Genomic DNA, 25,869 nt, shown 5'->3' on the forward strand with positions numbered 1-25,869 from the left:
CAGATGAGCTATCGTCTCTGACTTTACATCTACAAGGTGGACCGACAAGGTAGGAGTGTCTAATAGAGTGGACACAGTGTTTAAAAACTCCAGCAGCACTGCTGTCTGATCCACTCAGACCAGCACAACACGCACTAACACACCACCACCACGTCAGTGTTACTGCAGTGCTGAGAATGATCCACCACCCAAATAGTACCTGCTCTGTGAGGGTCCATGGGGGTCCTGACCACTGAAGAACAGGGTAAAAGGGGGCTAACAAAGTATGCAGAGAAACAGATGGACTACAGTCTGTAACTGTAGAACTACAAAGTGCACCTATATAGTAAGTGGAGCTGATAAAATGGACAATGAGTGTAGAAACAAGGAGGTGGTCATAATGTTACGCCTGATCGGTGTATGTACACATTTTAAAGATTCTACTTTACATTAATTGTTATGCTCTGATAACAGATTTTGTAGAGAAAGAATAAGAAAAAAAAACAGCCCTTTTGACCCCACTGTGTCTGTGTGTGAAATATATATTTTTAATGATCTTTGGACAGGACTAGACTTTGAGCCCGAGATTCCCTTTGATTGGATTTTTCAAAGGACATTATAAACTGTGTAGTTCATGTCACAGACCGACAGGGGGCAGTACAACATATGAAATCAGGAAAAAATGGAACCAGATGTAAGAACCCATACAACAAATACCCAAATTAACACCCCCAACCCCCTCAAAAAATAACACAGTTTGTAAAAACAAGTAGTTTGATTAGCACTCTACAACAACTATTAAAAAAACAAAACGCTAAATAAATTGGAGTAACATTCTACAAATGTTTTGATGTTTTGTTCTAAACAGTAAAATAAAAACAAACCCGTATAAACTGGAGTACATTCAGACAACAAAGTAAACACAAAAAAAAACACTGTGTCGCTGCCAACGTTCCCATAAACTGTGATCCTGAACTCGCTAATGACACGTATGAGTCATCTAATACAAACAAGCACAGAAAGGAGGAAAAAAGAGAGGGAAAAAAAGAACCCTTTACAGCAAAGCCTTAAATCTAAGCAAAATAACACTAACGCTATCAAATTTAGTGCCGTCTTGGTGATAATTCTGTGTGACCAATAAGCACAGCTGCTGTGTTTTATCATTATTTCTGGATTTCCATTTTCCCTGCATTGTAAAAGAGGAAGACTCACTCAGCGCTCAGACTCAGCGGCCTTTTCTACTGCCCTCTTAGTAGCCATAACCATGATGGTAGCCCTCATGATAACCATCGTGGTGACCATAGTCATCCTCTGGACAGCGCATGCCGAGTGAGAGCTGGATGGCCATCTCCTGCCTGCGGAGCTGCATGGAGTCGATCAGGTCATAGATGATGGACATGGACCACATGGGTGACGGGTACCAGGACTTAACGTTGCCATCTTTCCCCACCAGCAGCATGGAGAAGTACTCCGGACTGACCTGGAAATAGTTCCTGATGTCACGCACCAGGGAGGCAGACAGGTCCTCGCGGTCCACAGTTGCACTTCCTGTGACAGAAGCAGGGACGGGTGGGTTAAGTGAGTAATCTGACAAACCGTCCCTCCAAAACTGATACTGAAATCTCGAGTATTGGCCCATTTTTAAAATAAAAAATAGCCTTTTTTAACTGAAACACTTTGTTTAAGACTTGGACCCAGTCCCATTTTCTATTTTTACACCTACTCCTTGTTTTTGGGTGTCACTTTGCCCCTTGGAACTGAGTTACAAGGGGTAGTGGTTGAAATCTTGCCCTACAAAATGGGACCCTCAAATAAAAAGAGCATCACTTCATTAACAGCTACTGGCGCTGCTCTGTAGGCGACCCTGCCAGTCTGCAGTGACAGCAGAGGAGGGTAAAGTTCAGCTCCTCACTGCTGGGCTTTAGTTACATTTAGGGCATCATATGCCTTCAAAGAGGGGGGCAATTATTTATTATAGCCCACCCCTAATTCTTCAGTGATATGAAGCTGAAGTCAGATATTCACCAGATTCTTGTTCGAATATTCCTGTTCCACCTTAAGTGGTGCAGCAGTTCTGATGCCTGAGGCGCCAGAATGTGAATGCTGCACCATTTAAGGTGGAACGGGGAATTTAGCTTGCTACCAAGACATTAGCATACTACTAATGATTTTTATGGACAATAATATATTGAAACGAAAAGATAATACAGTGGTTATCTTAATTTTCTAACATAAAATTCTCACATTTGTGGGTTTCTTTGGTCTCTTGTTCAGCCATCTTGCTGGTTTTTCTTTTTTTCTCATAACTCTCTGTTTGGAGTCTCTGAAAAACCTCAGTTTGGAGGGTCATGTAGCCCAAACACTTCACCCTTCCCCTCTATCTCAACAAAAATCAGGACACCCTACCCCTGGATGTGAACACAGAGGGGTAGGGCTAAGTGGTAGGGGCGAGGGGCGAAATGGGATTGGGCTTCAGTATTGTGTAGAGATGGCATATCTGTATCAGTGGGTGTCAGTGTCGGTCAGAAGGCAAAAAAAAAAGAATGAATCTGATTCAGAATTTTTTTGCTACTATTGGCCCGATACTAGTACCCATTGATACAGATGTGCTATCTGTACTAATGATACTAAAAGAAAGACATAACACTGAATTAGTAATACAGCATTGTGCAAAAGCCTCAAGCTATCTGAGAATATTTTTTAGGACTTATCTGGGCAGCAAGCATTGGAAAAACAGCTCTCCTATGCTGTTTCTTGCCTCTTTCTGGTCTGATAAATAGCCTTAAACAACTTTCTTGGGTGGCCTCAGACTTTTGCAGGCATATGCACAGACAGACTCCGAGGGGGGCTCAAGCTGACAGTTTAAGTGCCCTCTTGCCCGCCATGTATAATATTAGTGTGTTATATGTAGATTCTTTAAGATTCATTTCGTGGCGAGGCGAGGCTTCACCCCACAAATATAGCATGTGGGTCTCTTTTAAGGCCCACTCTGGAGCAGTACTGGCACCAAAGTTGATTTGACCTCAGTCACTCTGATCTGTGATGGAAGCATATATCGCCATGATGCTGGAAATCCCACCAACAAAACACTGAAAATCTGAAGCATTAAATGATTTTAACCAACAATTAAACATTACGTTGGCAGTAAGTGGCATTAGTAACTTGGTAAAGTATGTTTTTGTTATTGCTAAAAACAAGTTTATGTGAGGCTGTGGGCTGTGTGGAGCTTGTAAATATATAGTATATTATATATTTATTTGTATCACTGATCAGCAATTAGAGAGCAGAGTAGGTAACGGTAGCAGGCAGTATGGCCAAAAATGTATAACACAATATACTTTTATTTTCAAATAAAACTGTTTAAGATGCTTATCTAAACCTAAACCTTTGTAGGTTAACAGTGGAACATTATTCTGGGATGTTCCATCACCTTTAGTAAGAATCATCTTTAACAACCAAAGTAAATCTGAAATATTTTAGTGCAAAACAGGAAAAACAAAACTGAGCAATTCATAGATAAACCTATAGCAATATACTGCTTTTTTACCACTCGCTCCTTGGGCTCAGCAAAAACTGTGCTAACTGTTTTTTCTTCATTTCAGTATTTAGGCTGCAGAAAAGTGAAGCTTCTTGTTTTTAGTTTGACTTTTTCCCCACCGTAAATGAAGCAGCAGTTACATTCTGCCACCGGCTGCATCATTTATGGTGGAACAGGAAATCTGAATAAAGGCCAACTTCAGCTTCACTGTATTTCTCAAGTCTCATACATGTTTCCCAGACACTCATGACTCTGCTGGAATTTGGAAAGCACTACAGTCATTCACGCTTCAGTACCAGCAAGTCCACGGCTTGTTGCACAGACAAGGCCCCGAGACTCTGATGCTGCTGATCGAGTCAGGCAGCTTCTCAGGCGGTACAAGAGGAAGTGTGGCAATGGTGTCCATAATAGGTTCCATAATAACTCTAACCTAAAAGACCTGCCATTGCTTTGTGTCCCTTTCAGACGCAATGGGCTAGACAGCGGGATCTCGTTGTAGGAGCTGCGTTTTCATTTTCGTTTGAAATGTGACTAAAACATCTGTGACTCAGCTAAACGGGATAGCGCTAGCATGGTTTGCAGTCTTTGTATATTGCACAATCTGTGCAAACAAGTTATGACAAAACTCATACCAGAGGAAGGATTTTAACCAGTATACCCAGTATACCTATGTATACTGTATAAACCAGTATCACTATGTTGCTCTCCTTGAAATATGATTTGACTGTTTCTCTATATAAGAATGTTAGAAATATGCTGTAAAGTGTCAATTTAACCTTTGTGTGGTGTTGATGTGTGTGTTACTCGGTGGTCTGGTGGACCCACCACACTATTGTTTTTTTCAATCAATACAGTAATCAATCCAGCCATAACAATTTATGTAAAAATACCAGATGTTTAAAATATCAGAAGTGTCTAGCGTAGAGCTCTCCTTTAGCAGCTGTAGCCAGTCAGCAGCCTGTCCATGTTGTCCATGTTGTCCACCCTCACACTAACACCATGTAGGAGGAGAACAGAGTGAAGGACACAGCACCTCCACACTTTTACTCCCTGCGGGTTCAGCCAACACCACATGTGTAATATAAATGTGTGGGGGGTGAACAGAGTGAAGACACTGAAAATGGGTTGTTTTATATGTTCTTCACAGAAAATGAGCAAAGACCAAGAAATCTGGGGTGGAAATAATTATAAATTGCATAATTTTTTCTTTCGGTAAACAATGAAAATGGGTCCTCAACACCACACAAAGGTTAAAGTGTATACATTAATTCACATTCATGTTGCTTTTTTTTATTCCTTGAGCCCCTGAACTCAAAATGTCTGTGCACGGCCTGGACTTCAGCACAGAGCTACAGGTTATGCGCAACAATGACAGAGCTTCAGTACTTACAGCAATGTTTGGATGTATTGGCTCATTTAGAGCCAACAAAATAGATGTGATGATCATAGAATAACACACTTTATACATCAAGTCTTAAGGCCCAAGCCTTACCATTGATTGGGTACAGCTCCAAGACTCCACCCATGTCATCCATGGTCTTCCCCACCAGCTTCAGTACAGACATGTGACGCAGACCTGAAACAGGAGATAAGACAGACCAGTCGTTTCAGTCTCAGGGCTAACCCGTCACTGCTGAGTAAGAACAAACGGCATGAAGATCATGCACTGGAGCAAAGCCATGACCCCTCCTCCCCTCCTCTTCACTGGCCCCCTGTTGAGTGCAGGCTATGGGAACATGTTTCCATAGATGTTCTCTGACTCGAGCAGGTGTGTAATTGGAATCAAAGATGTCCGTTGTTGTTTTTTTTGGTCTGGAACAGGACCTAGAAGTTACGTGGGCATCAGTCAAGCTGTCATGCTTTGGAGAGGAAGTGGTCTCTGCTGGATTGCTACGCACGACCCACAGATCCTACAGGACCATGAAGAACGCTGGGATGGATTCTTAGGAATGCAACAAAAAAAAATCACCTCTATTAGGATCAGTGAAGGAATATGTCAACAGTACGTTCACTCAGTAACTGGAACACAGCATGAGACCTCTGTGTTCTCTGTGAGTCAAGAAATTAAAAAGAAACTATTTTGGCACTGCAATCTTACATCACCACAATAGAGACGTAAACAAAGAAAGCACTTGGTTGTGTCTTTTATTGGCTTGTGTCTAATTTTAATTATATAGCTCTATTATACACCGATCAGGCGTAACATTATGACCACCTCCTTGTTTCTACACTCATTGTCCGTTTTATCAGCTCCACTTACTATATAGGTGCACTTTGTAGTTCTACAGTTACAGACTGTAGTCCATCTGTTTCTCTGATACTTTGTTAGCCCCCTTTTACCCTGTTCTTCAGTGGTCAGGACCCCCATGGACCCTCACAGAGCAGGTGCTATTTGGGTGGTGGATCATTCTCAGCACTGCAGTAACACTGACGTGGTGGTGGTATGTTAGTGTGTGTTGTACTGGTACGAGTGGATCAGACACAGCAGTGCTGCTGGAGTTTTTAAACACTGTGTCCACTCACTGTCCACTCTATTAGACACTCCTACCTTGTCAGTCCGCCTTCTAGATGTAAAGTCAGAGATGATAGCTCATCTGCTGCTGCACAGTTTGTGTTGGTCATCCTCTAGTCCTTCATCAGTGGTCACAAGACGCTGCCCACAGGACGCTGTTGGCTGGGTATATTTGGTTGGTGGACTATTCTCAGTCCAGCAGTGACACTGAGATGTTTAAAAACTCCAGCAGCACTGCTGTGTCTGATCCACTCAGACCAGCGCAACACACACTAACACCACGTCAGTGTTACTGCAGTGCTGAGAATGATCCACCACCCAAATAGTACCTGCTCTGTGAGGGTCCATGGGGGTCCTGACCACTGAAGAACAGGGTAAAAGGGGGCTAACAAAGTATGCAGAGAAACAGATGGACTACAGTCTGTAACTGTAGAACTACAAAGTGCACCTATATAGTAAGTGGAGCTGATAAAATGGACAATGAGGGTAGAAACAAGGAGGTGGTCATAATGTTATGCCTGATGGGTGTTTAGCTGTATCTAAGAGTCCCTGTTTTTCCCAGATACAAAAATACAAACCTTTTTTATTTTAGATATTCTCACCAAGATTGCAGGCCTGACTGGTCATGGCATAAAGCTGCTGCTGATAGGCCCACTCCTCATGATCAGGGGTGGAGATTACAAGTAGCCGCCGCCTCCAGCGAAACCTTGAAAAAAAAAGTGAGATAAGAATGCGCACAAGTCAGCTAAAAATACCCTTTAGGAGATAACCTGCAGTCCAGCTGTTTCATCATGTTTACTCTGTCTGCTTTGAAAGATTACTGACCATTTTAATTCAACATTATTGATTTAAATAACAAAAAAATTGAGCAATAATTAAAAATACTCAGACGAAACCTAGACAGGAAATTCTCAAGCGATCTGGATTTGTCCTCTTTCTTGCAAGCGATTCCAAGCTTCCTCTGAAGCTCCATCTCTTTGAGGCGTGATGAGAATGTGTCAATGTAGTCAAACACTGCCTTCATTATGATAGGAACTTCATACTCTTGCTGCCAAAGAGAGACAGAACAGACGATTAAAATCTGAAAGAATTTATGAATGAACGTGTCATTAATTATAATGAGGATACTGGGGATCAGCTGAATGACTAAAGCAATCCAGCTTGTTGTGACTTCTGAAAGATGTGATTACATATGAAAGGGCCCACATCCAACATGTATTCTGCTGTTTACTTGAGGTTCTTTTATGATGTTTGTAAGGGTTTATGTATCAAAAATACTCATAATTAATGTTTATGTAACAATTTTCTAACCTCTCTTCATCTATCAGAACTTTTCAGGCTGTTTCTGTTACTGTGCCTTTCAGACTGACATACATACAAACAACAGAGCTGATTGGCTGCCCCATGTTGTGCCTCATTTAAAAAGCTGTTTGGGTTGAAACCCTCCTTATAACTTCAGTGAATGGCTGGAACCAAACTGTTGTAGTAGGCAGATGTATTACATCACAAAATCAGTGAATCCAGAACATTTTTGAAGCTTGGTTTTCATACATGGACTGGAGAGTGGATGTTGTGTATTACAGCATCAGCCATTTTTGCGTACTAAATTCTTTTTAGAGAGGTCAATTAAGGCCCTTAAAGCTGGATTTCTCGGTTAGCCAGATTATTAAACAAAAATCCTATCCAATATAGTTATACAGCTTACTGAGAAATCCTGCTTTGTGATATACACCGATCAGGCCTAACATTCTGACCCCCTCCTTGTTTCTACACTCATTGTCCATTTTATCAGCTCCGCTTACTATATAGGTGCACTTTGTAGTTCTACAGTTACAGACTGTAGTCCATCTGTTTCTCTGATACTTTGTTAGCCCCCTTTTACCCTGTTCTTCAGTGGTCAGGACCCCCATGGACCCTCACAGAGCAGGTACTATTTGGGTGGTGGATCATTCTCAGCACTGCAGTAACACTGACATGGTGGTGGGTTAGTGTGTGTTGCGCTGGTGCGAGTGGATCAGACACAGCAGTGCTGCTGGAGTTTGTAAACACTGTGTCCACTCACTGTCCACTCTGTTAGACACTCCTACCTTGTCAGTCCGCCTTGTAGATGTAAAGTCAGAGACGATAGCTCATCTGCTGCTGCACAGTTTGTGTTGGTCATCCTCTAGTCCTTCATCAGTGGTCACAGGAAGCTGCCCACAGGACGCTGTTGGCTGGATATTTTTGGTTGGTGGACTATTCTCAGTCCAGCAGTGGAACACCGCTGTGTCTGATCCACTCAGACCAACACAACACACACTAACACACCACCACCACATCAGTGTTACTGCAGTGCTGAGAATGATCCACCACCCAAATAGTACCTGCTCTGTGAGGGTCCATGGAGGTCCTGACCACTGAAGAACAGGGTAAAAGGGGGCTAACAAAGTATCAGAGAAACAGATGGTCTACAGTCTGTAACTGTAGAACTACAAAGTGCACCTATATAGTAAGTGGAGCTGATAAAATGGACAATGAGCGTAGAAACAAAGAGGCGGTCATAATGTTATGCCTGATCGGTGTGCGCCCCCCGACTCCTAAAACCACCTCTTTATTTTTCCAGGAATCTGTTATTCATCCTATCCTGCCATTATCCACTCAGCTGACTAAAACAAATGAAACAAACCTTCACTTTCATGTCAAAGTCAGTCAACACCATGTAGAAGTCGTTGTAAACCATGCCAAGCTCCTTCCGGAAAGCCGTGATGAGTTCCTGGTTGATGAGTTCACTGTCTGGCAGGCCTCGCACAGGCTTGTCCTGCTCTGTAAACCACAAAACAAACAAAACAAAAGAAAAGAGAGCTTGAAAGCGGTAAATGTTCCAAACACTGACACCAAATAGATGAAAGGACGAAAGCTGCACTCACCCATCTGGTAGTGCTCTATCTTCATGGTTCCATTGCCGAGGGGCCCAAAAACAGTGATGATGGAGATTTTGCGCAGGGCCATGTCGCACACCTGCTCCAGATACTCATCCCTCTGCTGGCTGTACATACGATTCTGCTCACTGGGAGTAGTGATTACCTGCAAATGAAGATTTGTTTTTTCTGAAACTCTTAAGGGGAACTACACTGATTCTTCAAAATTTCAGCAAAATAAAATGGTTAAGATGTAAACAAGGTAATTCAGAGTGGACTAATGTGAGATACTCCATTCTACAGAAACTTTGTCAGAGTTGTTCACAGTGGTGATGATGGGAACCAGACATGTGAAGTGTCTAAAGTCCTCTAAAAACTCCCTCACAGAAAGTTATTACATGAAATAGTTAAAAATACGTTGCCTGAGGCCTGAAACATTGTTTCTCAATAGTATTGAGATAAGGGCTAAGTCTAAAATGTTTTTTTTTTAAATATATATTCAACGTAGACGTAAAGGTCACCAAAGAAAATGTATTTTATTTTAATTAATTACAATTTTATCTTGACAAACAAAAAAAAATCAGTGGGATTCCACTCATGCTATTGCTCTCTGTATATATATATATATATACACAGATATATATATATATATATATACACATATATATATATATATATATATACACATATATATATATATATATATATATATATACACATATATATATATATATAACATTTACAGCATTTGGTAGATGCTCTTATCCAGAGCAGATCATTTTTACATAGGTAGGCAAAGGTAGTGTTAGGAGTCTTGCCCAAGGACTCTTATTGGTATAGCATAGGGTGCTCACCCACTGTACGGTGTAAAAGGCAGAGCTGTTACCCACTACACTACACCAACTATATGTTTATATATGTTTATACATTTTGGTTCATTCATCATGAAATTTACAGACAATGTAAAGAGCAGGTGGTACAAGGTATGTTCATAAATCGAGACACAAGGTTTTGTTCCGACAGCAGTGATATATATATATATATATGTATATATATACATACACATGTGTGTGTGTGTGTGTGTGTGTGTGTGTGTGTTTGTGTGTGTGTGTTTCCTCAGGTCTGAGTCACTCACAAGAAGACGTCTTCTCTTCTCAAAATAGCTCAGAAACGTCTCCAGTGATCTCCTGGGGTCAGTCGGCTTTTCTACGGGCTTGCCAGCAGCACCTTTCCCGTCCAAACTGTCTGCTTTTTTTGGTGCGTTTCTGTTGCGAAGATTAGCCTCTGTGTCCTTGGAGGCTTTTGATGCTTTCTTTTCTGCGTTGTTTTTCTTCACAGGTTTCTCGGGTTTCTCCGTCTTTTTCTTCTTCTCAGCTTTGGCAGGTGTGGCCTTGACCGCTTTGGTGGTCAAAAGGTTCTCCTCTGGTTCACTTGCAGTAGGTTTTCCTGCTTCACGCTCTCCTGCGTGCTCATCGATTTGTTCTCTCCCTACATTTTTTCCCTTCGGGAGTCTGTCCCTGACGGGCTTCCGTCTGCGGGTGTGGGGAGGTGAGGCTCCGGGTGAAACCTTATCTGTGCGGTCTTTGTGTTTGTCTCCATGCTGGGGCATGAAGGCAGAGGTAATAGAGGGATAGGTTACTGCGTTAGCGTGATCCCTTTGTCGGCTGGTTGTAACAGGTCGGTAGGTGGGTTCTGAGGTGCTTACTGGGGCTTTGTGTTTGTGTGATGGTGTTTGTAGGTCTGTGTGCTCTGCTTTGGTGGGCAGAGTGGCGGAGGTAGTGGTTGTTGAGGGCAGTGTAGTAGGTAGGGTGGTTGAGGCAGTAGCAGCAGTTGTAGGCAGCTGGGTTGTGGCTGCCAAAGTTGTGGTTAAAGGTTTTGTAGTAGCTATAGGTACAGTTGTAGGTCTTGTAGTGGTGGTGACAGTAGTGAATGGGGTTGTAGTACTTCGGGTGGGCTGAGGGGTAGGTCTAGCCCCCTCCTGTCTCTCACTAACCTGTGGCTTGGAGCCTGCAGTTTGCACAACCTGCCCCTCCGTTCCCGCAGCCCTGCATCTCTCCACAAAGCTTTTCTGCCTGGCCTTCTCGAGCCGCCGCATGGGCGTCTGGTCTATCACTTCATACATGGCCTCCAGCCGCACTGGGTACGGGTATCTCTCCTCCACCTGCAGAGTTTTCCTGAGCAGCACCATGCCGAACTTCCCCTCCTCCAGCTTCAGGAAGCTCATCAGCCTGGGCACCAGGTCCGGGTCTAGCGGCTCCTCTGCGATGGAGCCCTGGTTGCTGACCCGTCTCACTTTCCCTCCCATCTCTCCCTTTTCGTGGAACATCACAATCTGCTGCATGTGTCGGTCCGCCATCTCACAGTACACGTTCGGCTTGAGCAAACTCATCATCAGCCTGTAGTAGCCGTCCGACTCATGCGGCGCCGAAATGACCAGCACGCGGTTCCTCCCAGCAAAACCAGCCAGGACGTTTATGGAGCTGGTGCCATTGGGCATGCGGAACGAGGAGACCTGAGGACCCTGACGGGGTGGACTGGCGTCCGGAGCCGGGACATTGCCGGGTTTCCTGGCTGGTACAGGTCTACGCCCCTTCACGACTCTCCTCACCGGAGATCTTGAAGAATCTGTAGCTTGATCTGCCTGAGGAGGTGCCAGGTTCCCTGAGACGGCTGCAGCTCTGCTTGCAGATTGTGCAACAGTGTCCATATAACTGCTGACAATGCTGTTTGACTGGGATTCTGAATGGCCTTCCTCTGCACGGTTACGTGTTTTCCTGAAATGTGTGGCCACTGACGACAACGACTTGAAATCTGAAGCGTGTGCTGTCCATACCAGAGCACACAAAACCACATGGAGCTCAAACAGCTTCATCATAGTGAAGACACAGGAGGAAAATCCGCTGGCAAATATCCAAAATTAAGGCATCAGAAAGCCTTCTATTAATTGCCTGTTTTTAAGGCAAGATAGACGTTTGTGTAGATTTCCCAGAGGACGAATAATCCTCTAATAATAACCAGCTGATTTCCTAATACTGGAAACATTCAGCAAAGTCAAATGAAGGTGAACAAACATCACGTAGGTCTCAAGTCAGCGATATAACGGTATTCCCGGTGAGTCAGAGAAGTTTTCTGAGAAGTGAGAACAATTGCACCCTTCTTCTGGTCGCTTTCGGAGCTAAAGGAACCTCAGACTGTCAGGAGAGCGTCTTAACTCGTAACCTACGTAAAAATCAGCGACTTGGTTTTCGTGTCTTCCCAGTCAACACTCGCCTTAGCTTGACTCCACGAAAAGAAGGCAGAAACTCACCGCTCGAGTCTCTGCAGCCTGTTGCCTGTTCGACTTTTTCCTGCAGCTGACGGCGTAGAAAAATCTCGATTACTCTGCTTAGACCACCTCTGTCCCTCCCACGACGGACGGGACCATAGCCTCCATCGGTTCTCACCGCCCTCTAAGGTCCACGCGTTACAGGAACGAGTGGAGACCAGAGGCTCACGAAGGGACGGCAGAGCGCACAGCACGCGTTTTTTTCCCACCCGTATTCCGACAAAATCACGCCTGCTGCGTTAGGACTGGCTAGTGGAGACTCGGCTCCGCCCACATTCAATGTGAGCGCATGCGCTGAAAGGGCTGTTCTAAAATCTGTGGCATGGGTGGAGTAGTAGGCTAAACTAACCTACGAGTAGCCAAGTAGACCAAACCAGGCTGAACTTGTCGTGAAGTCGCTAAATAGCCAAGTACACTAAACTAGCCTAGAAGACAACAAGTAGACTGATTATCCTAGAAGTAGCCAAATAGACTAAACTAGCCAATAGACTTACTCTCTTAAATATAGCCATGTAGGCTAGGAATCTAGAAGTAGCCCAGTTGACTAAGTTAAACCACCCTGAGTAGACTGACTAGCCAAACTGTGGCCATGTAGACTAAAGTAGCCTAGAAGTAGCCCAGTGCATTAAACTAGTCTAAAAGTATTCAAGAACCCTGATTAACCTAGATGTAGCCAAGTAGACCAAACCAGGCTAAACTACTCATGAAATCGCCAAATAGATTAACTATCCTAATAGTAACCAAGTACACTAAACTAGCCTAGAAGACAACAAGTAGACTGATTATCCTAGAAATAGCCAAATAGACTAAACTAGGCAAAGTAGGGAAATATACTTACTATCTTAAATATAGCCATGTAGGCTAGGAATCTAGAAGTAGCCCAGTTGACTGAATAAGCCTGAGTAGACTGACTAACTGTGGCCATGTAGACTAAAGTAACCTAGAAGTAGCCCAGTGCATTAAACTAGTCCAAATGTAACCGAGTACACTGACTAGCCTAGATGTAGACTAAACCAGGCTAAACTAGTCATGAAGTCGCCGAATAGATTAACTATCCTAATAGTAGCCAAGTACACTAAACAAGTCTAGAAGACAACAAGTAGACTGATCATCCTAGAAATAGCCAAATAGACTAAACTAGCCAAAGTAAGGAAGGGAAGTAGAGAAATAGACTTACTATCTTAACTAGCCATGTGGGCTAGGAGCCTAGAAGTAGCTGACTGACTAACCTAGATGTGGCCATGTAGACTACAGTAGCCTGGAAGTAGCCCAGTGCATTAAACTAGTCTAAAAGTAACTGAGTACACTGATTAACCTAGATGTAGCCAAGTAGACTAAACCAGGCTAAACTAGTCATGAAGTCGCCAACTAGAGTAACTATTCTAATAGTAGCCAAGTACACTAAACAAGTCTAGAAGACAACAAGTAGACTGATTGTCCTGGAAATTGTCAAAGCCGAACTAACCCAAGTAGGGAAATAGACTTACTATCTTAACCAGCCATGTGGGATAGAAAACTGGAATTAGCCCAGTTGACTAAACTAGCCTGAGTAGACTGACTAGCCAAACTGTGGCCATGTAGACTAAAGTAGTCTGGAAGCCCAGTGCATTAAACTAGTCTAAAAGTATTCAAGAACACTGATTAACCTAGATGAAGTAGCCAAATAGACTAAACTAGCCAAAGTAGGGAAATAGACTTACTATCTTAAAGATAGCCATGTAGGCTAGGGATCGAGAAGTAGCCCAGTTGACTAAACAAGCCTGAGTAGACTGGCTAGCCGAGATGTGGCCATGTAGACTAATGTAGCCTAGAAGTAGCCCAGTGCATTAAACTAGTCTAAAAGTAACTGAGTACACTGACTAACCTAGATGTAGACAAGTAGACCAAACCAGGTTAAACTAGTCATGAAGTTGCCAAATAGATTAACTATCCTAAAAGTAGCCAAGTACACTAAACAAGTCTAGAAGACAACAAGTAGACTGATTATCCTAGAAGTAGCCAAATAGACTAAACTAGCCAAAGAAATAGAGAACCATAACTTCTAACTTACTGCCTTAAAAATAGCCATGTAGACAAGGAGTCTGGAAGTAGCCCAGTAGACTAAACTAGCCTGAATAGACTGACCAGCGTAGATGTAGCCATCTAAACTAAAGTAGCCCATTGTCTTACTGTAGTCTAAAAGTAACCAAGTAGACTGACTAGCCCAGATGTGTGCAAATAGAACAATTAGCCAAGAAGTAGCCAAGGTGAATTCCCAAATCTTACAAGCCTTGTGAATTTGTTTTAGTTATATTCAGTTGGAATAAATGGCCAATAGATCTCTAGTGGCCAAAAATGCCACCAAAAAAAAGAAAAGAAAAAAATATCACATTGGAGATGGAGATGTGGTTTTAATGTTTGTAGTTTGTAGTTTAAATTATTAATATTTTTGTTCATGTGATAAAAAAATATAATTTATTGAAAGGGGGCATACTCCAGCAAAGAATCCCCCCCCCCCAAATTATGGGACATTAAGAATAACACAGTGTTAGAAGTTATGGCAAAACAGCATAAGAAGGAAGAAGAAACCTTGTATCTGTCAGAAGTAAACCTCAGATCTCCAAAACGTTTACTTTACAGGAGAAAGAAAAAACCTACTTTACTTGTAATGTAAGTCAATGGAACCAGACTTTTTCCAAGTCATTTTGGGCCGTTTCTTTTAGTCCCTTTTAGTCCATTCATCATAAAATTTACACACAATAGAAGGGGCAAGAGGTATTTTCAAATTATGTCAAAAACTGAAAAACAACAAAAATGCAGATACAAGGTTTTCTTCTGACAACAGCGATATTTTTCTCAACGTGACTGAATTCTCTGTAATAACTTACAATTTGTTGCATTACAGGACACACTGCTTCACAAGTAAAGCTGTAAAATGATTCATAAAGGGACAAAGGACTTTTTACTCTAAACAGGACGACAATTTAATCATAAGCTTAAATAATAATTCAATCCCAATATTTTCATGCAAATTAGAGTAATACTGATTACTAATTGAGATGAAATGCACCACAAAATAAAACAAAAAAAAGTCTTAAAAGGACATTTGTGACATTGGACAGATAACTTGCATGGGTGGGTGCATTTAATCCCACCGCTCCATATATTGGGAACGGTGTGTGAGAGAGTGAAAGTGAGATTGCCATCTGCTGGTAGCGCTTCTAGTGAAGCAGGATCCAAAACACAGGGCAAAAAAAAAGGTTACATTTTGATGATTGCATTGGTCTGAAATATACAGCTGACAAATCTTATGTTAAGTTACCCAAAAAATCATGAACCCAGGAAAACACTTCCAAAATCATTCCCTCCTGGTTGTAATTACCATTTTACAAAGACAAGGACTGAAGCTGAACAACACATTTACAATCACTTTCCGGAATGCTATTCATGTACAGTACTTTGACCTCAAGATTTTACTGCAGTGAAGCATTTTCCTCTAATATCAATGACCACCACTCTCAAATGGAAATGTGGTCCTAGCTACACACACACACACACACACACACACACACACACACATGTACACTTGGGCTGGTAATTTAAGCCTCTTAGCACTAATGCATTTGTTGCTGAGTGAGCACGGGACGGGATAGGACACATCCCCAGACAGTACCCTGAGGAATTTAAAAAGGCAATTAAGAACTACAGAGATTGTAATTATGTCATGGATTTGATTAAAACGAGGATAGTATAGAGGAAACACACACGTGACCTGACGGAAGGTTTGCAAGTGCAGTTAATTAGGCAGAATGTCAAAGGATGTGGTGGGTATGTGGGAAGTGTCTCTGAGTGACGGGATTTACCAGATTGAATTTGAGCATGGAACCACCACCGGGAAGCGTGTTATTTACATAAATGGAAAGGTGAGCTAAAATGTATGTGTCTTATTATGTATCTATCTATCTATCTATCTATCTATCTATCTATCTATCTGCCTGTTTGTCTGCATGTCTGTTTGTCTATCTATCTATCTATCTATCTATCTATCTATCTATCTATCTATCTGCCTGTTTGTCTGCATGTCTGTTTGTCTATCTATCTATCTATCTATCTATCTATCTATCTATCTATCTATCCTGCATTTATTTCATTTACCAGTCAAAACAACCCTTAAGTACAAGTTATTCATTTTCAGTGTCAGAAAACAACAGGAAACATATATTTAACAAATATTTACACAGAACCCTCAAAAACGTTTTTCAGCGGGGATATTTTTCATACATCTAAAGTACAGTCTTAGAAGTTGGTTGTATTTTTTGCTTCTCACAATCCAAGTAATTCCACATGCATTCAGTGATGTTGAGGTCTGGACTCTGAGTTGGCCAGTCCATTGTTCTATGAACGCTGGCACTAACTAAATGATGGTTTTGCGGGGAAAACAAATACATGAACGGGGGTCTCTGAGTTATCTATCTATCTATCTATCTATGTATATATATATATATATATCTTTGTACTTCATTAATAAACCATGTAGGTACAGTCTAATAGTGTCACAGTCCAATAATGTTACATATTCATTGAACCCTTCTTGCCCCATTTAACACATGATCAATGACTGGTGATCTTTTTTCTTAAAGGAGGTCCTCAGAAGGGACTGGATGTTCAAACTGGTGGGCAAGGAGACATTCCCAGTTGGAAGTACAGGAACAAAAGCCACCATAAATATCGAAGCAATCACTGGCTTTGCTTATGAATATACTCTGGAAATCAATGGAAAAAGCCTCCAGTCATTTTTGGACAACCGGTCCAAAATATGCAAAACTTGGCTGCTGAAACTAGATGGTGCGGACTGCAGGATTGTGCTCGGTAAGAGAGGAAAACATGTTTGGAATAAAATGACCAGCAGTTAACTGTCTATGCCATTCACAAAGTAGTGCTGTGTTCATATAAGTTAAAGCGGAGTTCCAAAGATACTTTTGAATTTTTTTGCATAATTAAATGGTTAAGATGTAAGCAAAGTCATTCAGAGTGGTTCAGTGTGAAATGTGTCATTCTAGAGAAACTTACTTGCTTAAAACTGTTTACAGTGGTGGTGATAGGAACCAGAAGAGTTAAAGGCTTCTGAAAGCTACTTCACCTACAGCTCTTACATGAAGTGAAATACGCTGCCTAATGCCTGAAACATTGTTTGACACCAAGGTTTAGATAAGCTTTTGGCCTGAAACATAGTCATGTGAAAAAATTAGGACACCCATCCATCCATCCATCCATCATCTAAACCGCTTATCCTTCTGGGTCGCGGTGGGGTGCTGGAGCCTATCCCAGCTGTCATTGGGCGGAAGGCAGGATACACCCTGGACAGGTCGCCAGTCCATCGCAGGGCAAAATTAGGACACCCCATAAACATATTTAAACATAGTGACATTTGATCTTCATTGTAACAATATTGAGATATGAAGGTACTCAATCACTAATAATAATAATAATAATTTCCAGAGGCTCAGGGCTACTCTGGAAAATGCACGATCACCAGAGCTGTGGCGTTTAGAGGAGGGAATGGTAAGCAGACCAGCGTTAGAAGAACGGAGAGTGCGCGTTCCGCACTCCGAATAAATCACAAATAAAACTGAAGAAATGTCTTTGTAAAATGTAGTTAATAGAAATGCAGTTTTCTTGTGAGGAAAAAGTTTATTACTACTTTAAATTGCCTAAAATTAGAATCAGGTGCACCACATCAGCTGCAAATGATTAGAACATCGTTAGAGAGGATTTCAGAGGAGCCTCTCTTATTGAAACCTCAGACATTTAGTTTAGTTCGCTCTTGATTGTTGAAGTGAGTGGGCGAGATCCAAAGAGTTCTCTGTGGCCTTCAGAGAGAAGGTTGCAAATGCATATAAGCTTGGGAAGGGATTTAAAAAGATATCAAAACATCACATTAGCCATTCCACTGTCCGGAAAATAATTTACAAGTGGAGAACATTTAAAACAACTGCCAACATGGCCAGGTCAGGCCGTCCTAGCAAGTTCAGCCCATAAGGAGACCATAAGATGCATAAAGAAGTCTCCAACAATCCTAAAATGTCATCACAGACCCACAGGTAGCTCTTTCCACAGTTAATGTCTAAATACATGCATCTACCATCAGAAAGAGAAAGCACAAGTTTGATTTTCGTGGGAGGTGTGCAAGGAGGATACCCTTGCTGTGAAAACAAACAAACAAAAAAAAACATCAGGGCGAGACTAAAGTTTGCCAGAGAACACAAAGAGGAAAACAAAGACCAGGAGCTGAACAGAAACTTCCTATCTTTTATTCTTAAGATCTAAAAGGCCAAGATAGGATTTTTCACAAATTCATATTACAGAAGCAAATCTTATCTTGACTTAAGAATCTTATCTTGTCTTACAGCATCTTATCTTATCTGAAGTTAGGAAATGTTAACTTCTTCGTTTGAAGTCGACCATGAACTGTCATGTCTGTTACCTAGCAACCTACACAGCTGAAACATAAACACATAATCAAGATAGTTAGTCAGACAGCTAACGTTAGCTACCGTTACTAAATTGCGATAAACTGAGAGTTAATAATGTTGTGTCAGTGCTTTGTGCTGTTTATTCAGAGCGTCGCCGCTCCACAGTTTCAGTCTCCATTTCCCAAACGCTTTAGCCGAGCGTGCTAACGTTATTCCTCCTAATAAACAGACACACGTTCAGCTCTGTCCCCTTATTATTCACCACCATCACTATTATACTGTATCTGACAGTTTTTACCAAACATCAACAAACAAAAGTAATAAGAGGGGATGGTGGAGATCGAGTCTGCAGCGCCTGGGATTTTTAAAAACGCTGTTAGAAAAAAAAAAACTCACAAGTCAAAGCACCGTTTTCAGCATAGATAAATGTAGCATCATTATGCTAATTACAATGAACTATGCTGCCTCTCACTGCATAAAACAATAGAAACAGATGGTGAAAACAGAAGTGAGGACACTGTTGGTGTTTATCCTAAAGTTAGGACAGAAGTTGGGAAATTCTGTCTAGTTAGAATGTTTGTGTAATACTGCTTTCTTATCTGGAGTTAATGGATAAGATTCTGAACTGTTATTCTGTAATAGCTTCTGTCACAAATTCAGTCCTAACATGCCATGGTGACTAAGCAGATATGATAAGATTTCAGACTTAAGATGTTTCTGGTATACAGCCTCAGGACATCTGGAACAATGTGCTTTGGACAGATGAATCCAAAGTTGAATTATTTGGGCTCATTGACAGAAGACATGTTTGGCACAGCATTTGCACACAATAGCCTCATACCAGCTGTAAAGCATGGAGGTGGAAATGTCATGGTTTGGGGCAGCTTTGCTGCAGCAGTGCCTGGCAAGCTCTCCATCATAAAATCCACTGTGAATTCTTTATTATATCAGAGGGTGCTTGAGGAAAATGTGAGACCAGCAGTCCAAACACTGAAGCGCAAGCAGAGGTGGACCACGCAACATGACAATGACACAAAACATTCCAGTAAATCCACCAAGGAATGGTTCAAAATAAAGAAATGGAGAGTTCTGTAAAGGCCAAGTCAAAGCCTGGTTATTAATCCTATTGAGATCCTGAGTGCTTGAGATGGGTAATTTGAAACGAGCTGTGCATGCAAGAAACGCCTCAAATATCACACAGCTGAAAGAATTCTGCATGGAGGAGTGGGGAAAACGTTTCTCCCAGTTGATGTCAGAGACTGATAGAGAGTTATAGGTAATGTTTAATTCAGGTTATTTCAGCCAAAGGGGATAATACCAGCTATTAGGGTGTAGGGGGTACTAACTTTTACCTCAGTAGGAACTGGAATCTATTTTTCAATTTTTCATTGTTTTTGTAAAGGTGGTGCAATAACATCACTTTTATGATGATGCAACAATGATACAATTATATCATCTTTATGATGATGCAACAATGATGCAATTATATCACCTTTATGATGATGGAATAATGATGCAATTACATCACCTTTATGATGATGCAACGATGATGCAATTACATCACCTTTATGATGATGCAACAATGATGCAATTATATCATCTTTATCATGATGTAACAATGATGCAATTACATCACCTTTATGATGATGCAACAATGATGCAATTATATCACCTTTATGATGATGGAATAATGATGCAATTACATCACCTTTATGATGATGCAACAATGATGCAATTATATCATCTTTATCATGATGTAACAATGATGCAATTACATTACCTTTATGATGATGCAACAATGATGCAATTATATCATCTTTATCATGATGTAACAATGATGCAATTACATCACCTTTATGATGATGCAACAATGATGCAATTATATCACCTTTATGATGATGGAATAATGATGCAATTACATCACCTTTATGATGATGCAACAATGATGCAATTACATCACCTTTATGATGATGCAATTATATCACCTTTATGATGATGCAACAATGATGCAATTATATCACCTTTATGATGACGCAACAATGATGCAATTACATCACCTTTATGATGATGCAACAATGATGCAATTATATCACCTTTATGATGATGCAACAATGATGCAATTACATCACCTTTATGATGATGCAACAATGATGCAATTATATCACCTTTATGATGATGCAACAATGATGCAATTACATCACCTTTATGATGATGCAATAATGATGTAATTATATCAGCTTTATGATGATGCAATGATGATGCACTTACATCACCTTTATGATGATGCAATGATGATGCAATTACATCACCTTTATGATGATGCAACAATGATGCAATTATATCATCTTTATCATGATGTAACAATGATGCAATTACATTACCTTTATGATGATGCAACAATGATGCAATTATATCATCTTTATCATGATGTAACAATGATGCAATTACATCACCTTTATGATGATGCAACAATGATGCAATTATATCACCTTTATGATGATGGAATAATGATGCAATTACATCACCTTTATGATGATGCAACAATGATGCAATTATATCACCTTTATGATGATGCAATGATGATGCAATTACATCACCTTTATGATGATGCAATTATATCACCTTTATGATGATGCAACAATGATGCAATTATATCACCTTTATGATGACGCAACAATGATGCAATTACATCACCTTTATGATGATGCAACAATGATGCAATTATATCACCTTTATGATGATGCAACAATGATGCAATTACATCACCTTTATGATGATGCAACAATGATGCAATTATATCACCTTTATGATGATGCAACAATGATGCAATTACATCACCTTTATGATGATGCAATAATGATGTAATTATATCAGCTTTATGATGATGCAATGATGATGCACTTACATCACCTTTATGATGATGCAATGATGATGCAATTATTGTATCATCATAAAGGTGATGTAATTGCAAAAATATATTTTATAATCTATTTTTGGTGGAGAGATATATGCACAGCATTATAAGGCCAAATTGAACCTAATGAAATTTTTTCCACCCACATGTTCCGTTGCCATTATCATCCTTGTATAAAAAGAAGATTTAAGCTCACTGGTTATTTGTGGACAGTAAATAAAATGGCTATATTTGCACTGTAGACATGATGACCCTTGGTTCCCATCAACACCACTGTAAAGAAATCAGACTCTACAATGAACCATTTAACATCAAACCACTCTGATCGACTTTGTTTATATTTGGAGTTATGTGGAATGTTTAAAAAATCCATGGAATTTATATTTAATTTACTTTAAAGCCATGGGAACAGTCTGCTCTATGATTTTAAGCATGTAGAACAAACATATAGAGCATCCCAGATATTTAAAGTATGTGTACATGAAGTGTCACGAGTATACTACATATATACATATATACATTAATAGTGCTGTGTATGTGCTCTATGTGCTAATGGGTGTTTTACATGTCTCTATAAAGCACCAGCTGGTCCAAATAATTCTTGTTTTTATAACTTATCAGAGAAAGATACCATGGATGTTTGGTGCAACGGGCAAAGGATGGAAACCACGGTAACATAACAACTACCAATTTTTCAGTTACTGCTTGATCCACTGTTTTCACATCTTAAAAGTACACCACTGTGCAAAAGTCAGAGACCCCCCTTTTTATTTAATTTCCAGTCAAAACTGCCATTTTTGCAAGTTATTAATTTTTTGGGAGATACTGCTGAGAAGTTTAAATATAAGGTAATCTACCTGCATGAGGATGAGGACAGTTAAATTAAACAACAGGAATTTCCAAAACATGAGATCTAAAAACGTTTTAAAGATACAGAGAAGTGAGACTCCCATCAACCAGGCCAGACCTGGTAGACACCAAAACTGCCCCCATCAGATAAACAACGCTTAAAGCTTTCATCTTTGAGGGAGAGGAGAAAATCAAGCTGCTTCAGATCTGAAAACATCCACAGGTGTTTCTGTCCATCCTTCCACTGTGAGAAAACAGCTCAATGCAAAAAGGATGTGTTGCAGTCAAGAAGCCTCACTGAAAAAAGGAAATAAAACAAAAAAGAAGAACATTTGCAAATCAAACAAAGAAGCTGCTGGTCTTCTCAGAACAATGACTGACCTCAGAGACCAGACCTCAACACCACTGAAACCAGAGAATGTAACTAAGTTCTGAGACTGAACTTTGGAGGTGTAGAAAAATATCCCTGCAGATTCTTTGAAAAAATGAAAGTAAGTCTCCTGAAAAGAATGGAAACCATATAGGTATTATGTTATATTATATTATATTATATTATATTATATTATATTATATTTAGTTGTAATGTTCTGTTAAAATAATGTTTTCTGCTTTTTCATGAAGCTAGAAAATAAATAGTTTTAAAAAGTTTTACCTAAAGGGGAATTCCATTGATTTTTCAAATTTCTACATAACATAATATTGCATTTAAATGATTAAAAATTCTAAATTAGCTAAATTAAACTAAAAAAGTAAACAAACTAATCTGGAGTGGTTTCATGTGAAATGGTGCATTGTAGAGAAATTTACTGAGTCAGAATTATTCAACTATGACTAAGAGCTACCTCACAGAAAGTTATTACATCATCAGTATTGTTACCAGTATTTGAATGATGCTTTATACATTGTTTGATAGTTCTGAGATAAGGGTTTGGCCTAAATTGTACAAACCCATTTTCAAAAAAGTTGGGATGCTGTGCAGAATATAAATAAAAACAGAGTGCAATAATGAGCAAATCATTAAACCCTATATTTTATTTTAAAAAATGATTGAATTCCCAAGTTCTTTGCTATTCTATGTTTAGGAATGTTAATTTAATCTTGAATTGTTGCACTATTTGATCATGCAGTCTTTCACAGAGTGGTGAACCCCTTCTCATCTTTACTTCTGAAAGACTTCTGATACATAGTCATGTTATTGACCTGCTGCCAATGAACCACCAGGTATTTTTTATTAGCATTACACAAATTTACCAGCCTTTTGTTGCCCTGTCCCAACTTTTTTGGAACATGTTGCTGGCATCAAATTTAAAATGGGCAAATATTTTTCAAAAAACAATACAATTTCTCAGTTTCAACATTTGATATGTTGTCTTTTTACTATTTTCTATTGAATACAGAGTTTACATAATTTACACAACAATGCATTCTATTTTATTTACATTTCACACAGCGTCCCAACTTTTTTGGAAATGGGGTTATATTTTTCTGTTCATCTATTCATGGTGTAGAGGTATGTGCAAGACCCTGTGAAGCAAAATGATACCTAAAGAAAACATATACATACACAAGCATATTTAGAAACCCAGAAGGCATGTTTAGGTTCACTGGTGGTTTTGGGTCGTAAAGAAAATGACTATATTTGTGTTGTAGACATTTCGACCCCTGGTTCTTATCACCACTGTGAAGAAAATCAGAGTTGGCAAATATCTCTAAAAATGATAATTTCACATCAAACTCTTTGACTTTGATTAATGTGAGATATTGAATTATACATACATTTCGAAAAATTGGTTGAATTTCGATTTAATGACTTTTGACTGGAAATTTAATCAATGAAGTGTGGTCTCTGACTTTTGCATGGTTCTATATAATCATGCAAATTATTTATCAGTCGTCGTACAGTAATGAATAGTTATAATCAGATACAACTGCAATTGCAGATGCAATTGTCCTGGCAGGGTATTAATATGTGGTGTGCTTTCATAGCTTATTGCATTCACAGCTTTTACTGTGGTTTGAACAGGGGGAGTTTGCAGATGACGGCACCGAGACACACTTTGCGGTGGGGAACCATGAGTGTTGCATAAAAGCTACCAGCACCGGGAAGAAAAGAAATGGAATAATCCACTCTCTGCTTGTGGATGGGATGAGGGTTACGGACACCATGGGATGAAGAGGATGGGACTTGAACTGAACAATGCAAGTCAAGTACCTGTATCATTTTTGGTACTTGAGGCTCAGGTGGCAAAGCAGTGAAGGAGCTACTTCCTAGCAGTACTTCAGATCACAGCTGATAGAACGAGATCAATCGAGAAGCTGCATAATGCTACAAGCATGTATTTACAGCAGCCAAGTCCTGTGAAAACAGTGTAAGAAATAAAAAAATGAATATTAGGGCCAGTTTCCTAGACCTTTACACCTTTACATTAAGCCTAAATCTAGACTACAGAAAACCTCCAATGGTGATTCACCATTAGCACGGCAGTTTAGTCCAAGATTAGGCCCAATTGATGTCTAGGAAACTGGCCCCATAAGTATAGTTCAGTCAATATGTAGTAATATACGTGCTACTACAGGCTAATTCATAGAATTAATACAAGTAATATAGCATTTTGCTTTATTTTGCTGTAGTAGAAATTATATAAATTCTATATACACCCATCAGGCATAGCATTATGACCACCTCCTTGTTTCTACGCTCATTGTCCATTTTATCAGCTCCACTTACTATATAGGTGCACTTTGTAGTTCTACAGTTACAGACTGTAGTCCATCTGTTTCTCTGCATACTTTGTTAGCCCCCTTTTACCCTGTTCTTCAGTGGTCAGGACCCCAATGGACCCCCACAGAGCAGGTACTATTTGGGTCGTGGATCATTCTCAGCACTGCAGTTACACTGACGTGGTGGTGATGTGTTAGTGTGTGTTGCGCTGGTCTGACTGGATCAGACACAGCAGTGCTGCTGGAAGTCTTAAACACCTCAGTGTCACTGCTGGACTGAGAATAGTCCACCAACCAAAAATATCCAGCCGACAGCATCCTGTGGGCAGCGTCCTGTGACCACTGATGAAGGACTAGAGGATGACCAACACAAACTGTGCAGCAGCAGATGAGCTATCGTCTCTGACTTTACATCTATCATCTATCTCATAATGTTATGCCTGATCGGTGTAGATTATGAGATATTAAGATTCTGTGAGCTTCATTCAAATGTTTACTTTTCCTAATGCAAACTGCCTTTTCATAAGTAGTGAACAAACTGATGTTAATTCACAGAAAGGATCATTCCAGCACGTGGATCTAAAGTGTACATACTGTGTTTTAAAAGGATTCTAGCAGACCTGTTTTGTATACTAGTATATGTATTGCGTTAGTCGACCATGTTGTTTTTCAGAGTACTTAT

General features: G+C 40.2%; 2 protein-coding genes across 2 annotated transcripts; one reads left to right on the forward strand and one right to left on the reverse strand.

Moving 5' to 3' along the window:
* Window positions 1-319: 319 nt before the first annotated feature.
* On the reverse strand, window positions 320-12,471 carry ccdc80l1 (coiled-coil domain containing 80 like 1). The gene is made up of 7 exons (XM_036569791.1): window positions 10,062-12,471; window positions 8,936-9,092; window positions 8,695-8,831; window positions 6,926-7,077; window positions 6,632-6,735; window positions 5,010-5,093; window positions 320-1,527 (listed from the first exon to the last, which is right to left on the reverse strand). The coding sequence occupies exons 1-7, from the start codon at window positions 11,799-11,801 to the stop codon at window positions 1,229-1,231; spliced, it is 2,673 nt and encodes an 890-aa protein (XP_036425684.1). The 5' UTR covers window positions 11,802-12,471; the 3' UTR covers window positions 320-1,228.
* Window positions 12,472-15,976: 3,505 nt separating this feature from the next.
* Window positions 15,977-25,148, forward strand: faimb (Fas apoptotic inhibitory molecule b). Its single transcript, XM_036569480.1, has 4 exons — window positions 15,977-16,153; window positions 16,871-17,099; window positions 22,239-22,288; window positions 24,490-25,148. The coding sequence occupies exons 1-4, from the start codon at window positions 16,040-16,042 to the stop codon at window positions 24,637-24,639; spliced, it is 543 nt and encodes a 180-aa protein (XP_036425373.1). The 5' UTR covers window positions 15,977-16,039; the 3' UTR covers window positions 24,640-25,148.
* The last annotated feature ends 721 nt before the right edge of the window (window positions 25,149-25,869 follow it).

This window comes from Colossoma macropomum, unplaced genomic scaffold, assembly GCF_904425465.1.
Source record: "Colossoma macropomum unplaced genomic scaffold, Colossoma_macropomum, whole genome shotgun sequence".
NCBI lineage: Eukaryota > Metazoa > Chordata > Actinopteri > Characiformes > Serrasalmidae > Colossoma > Colossoma macropomum.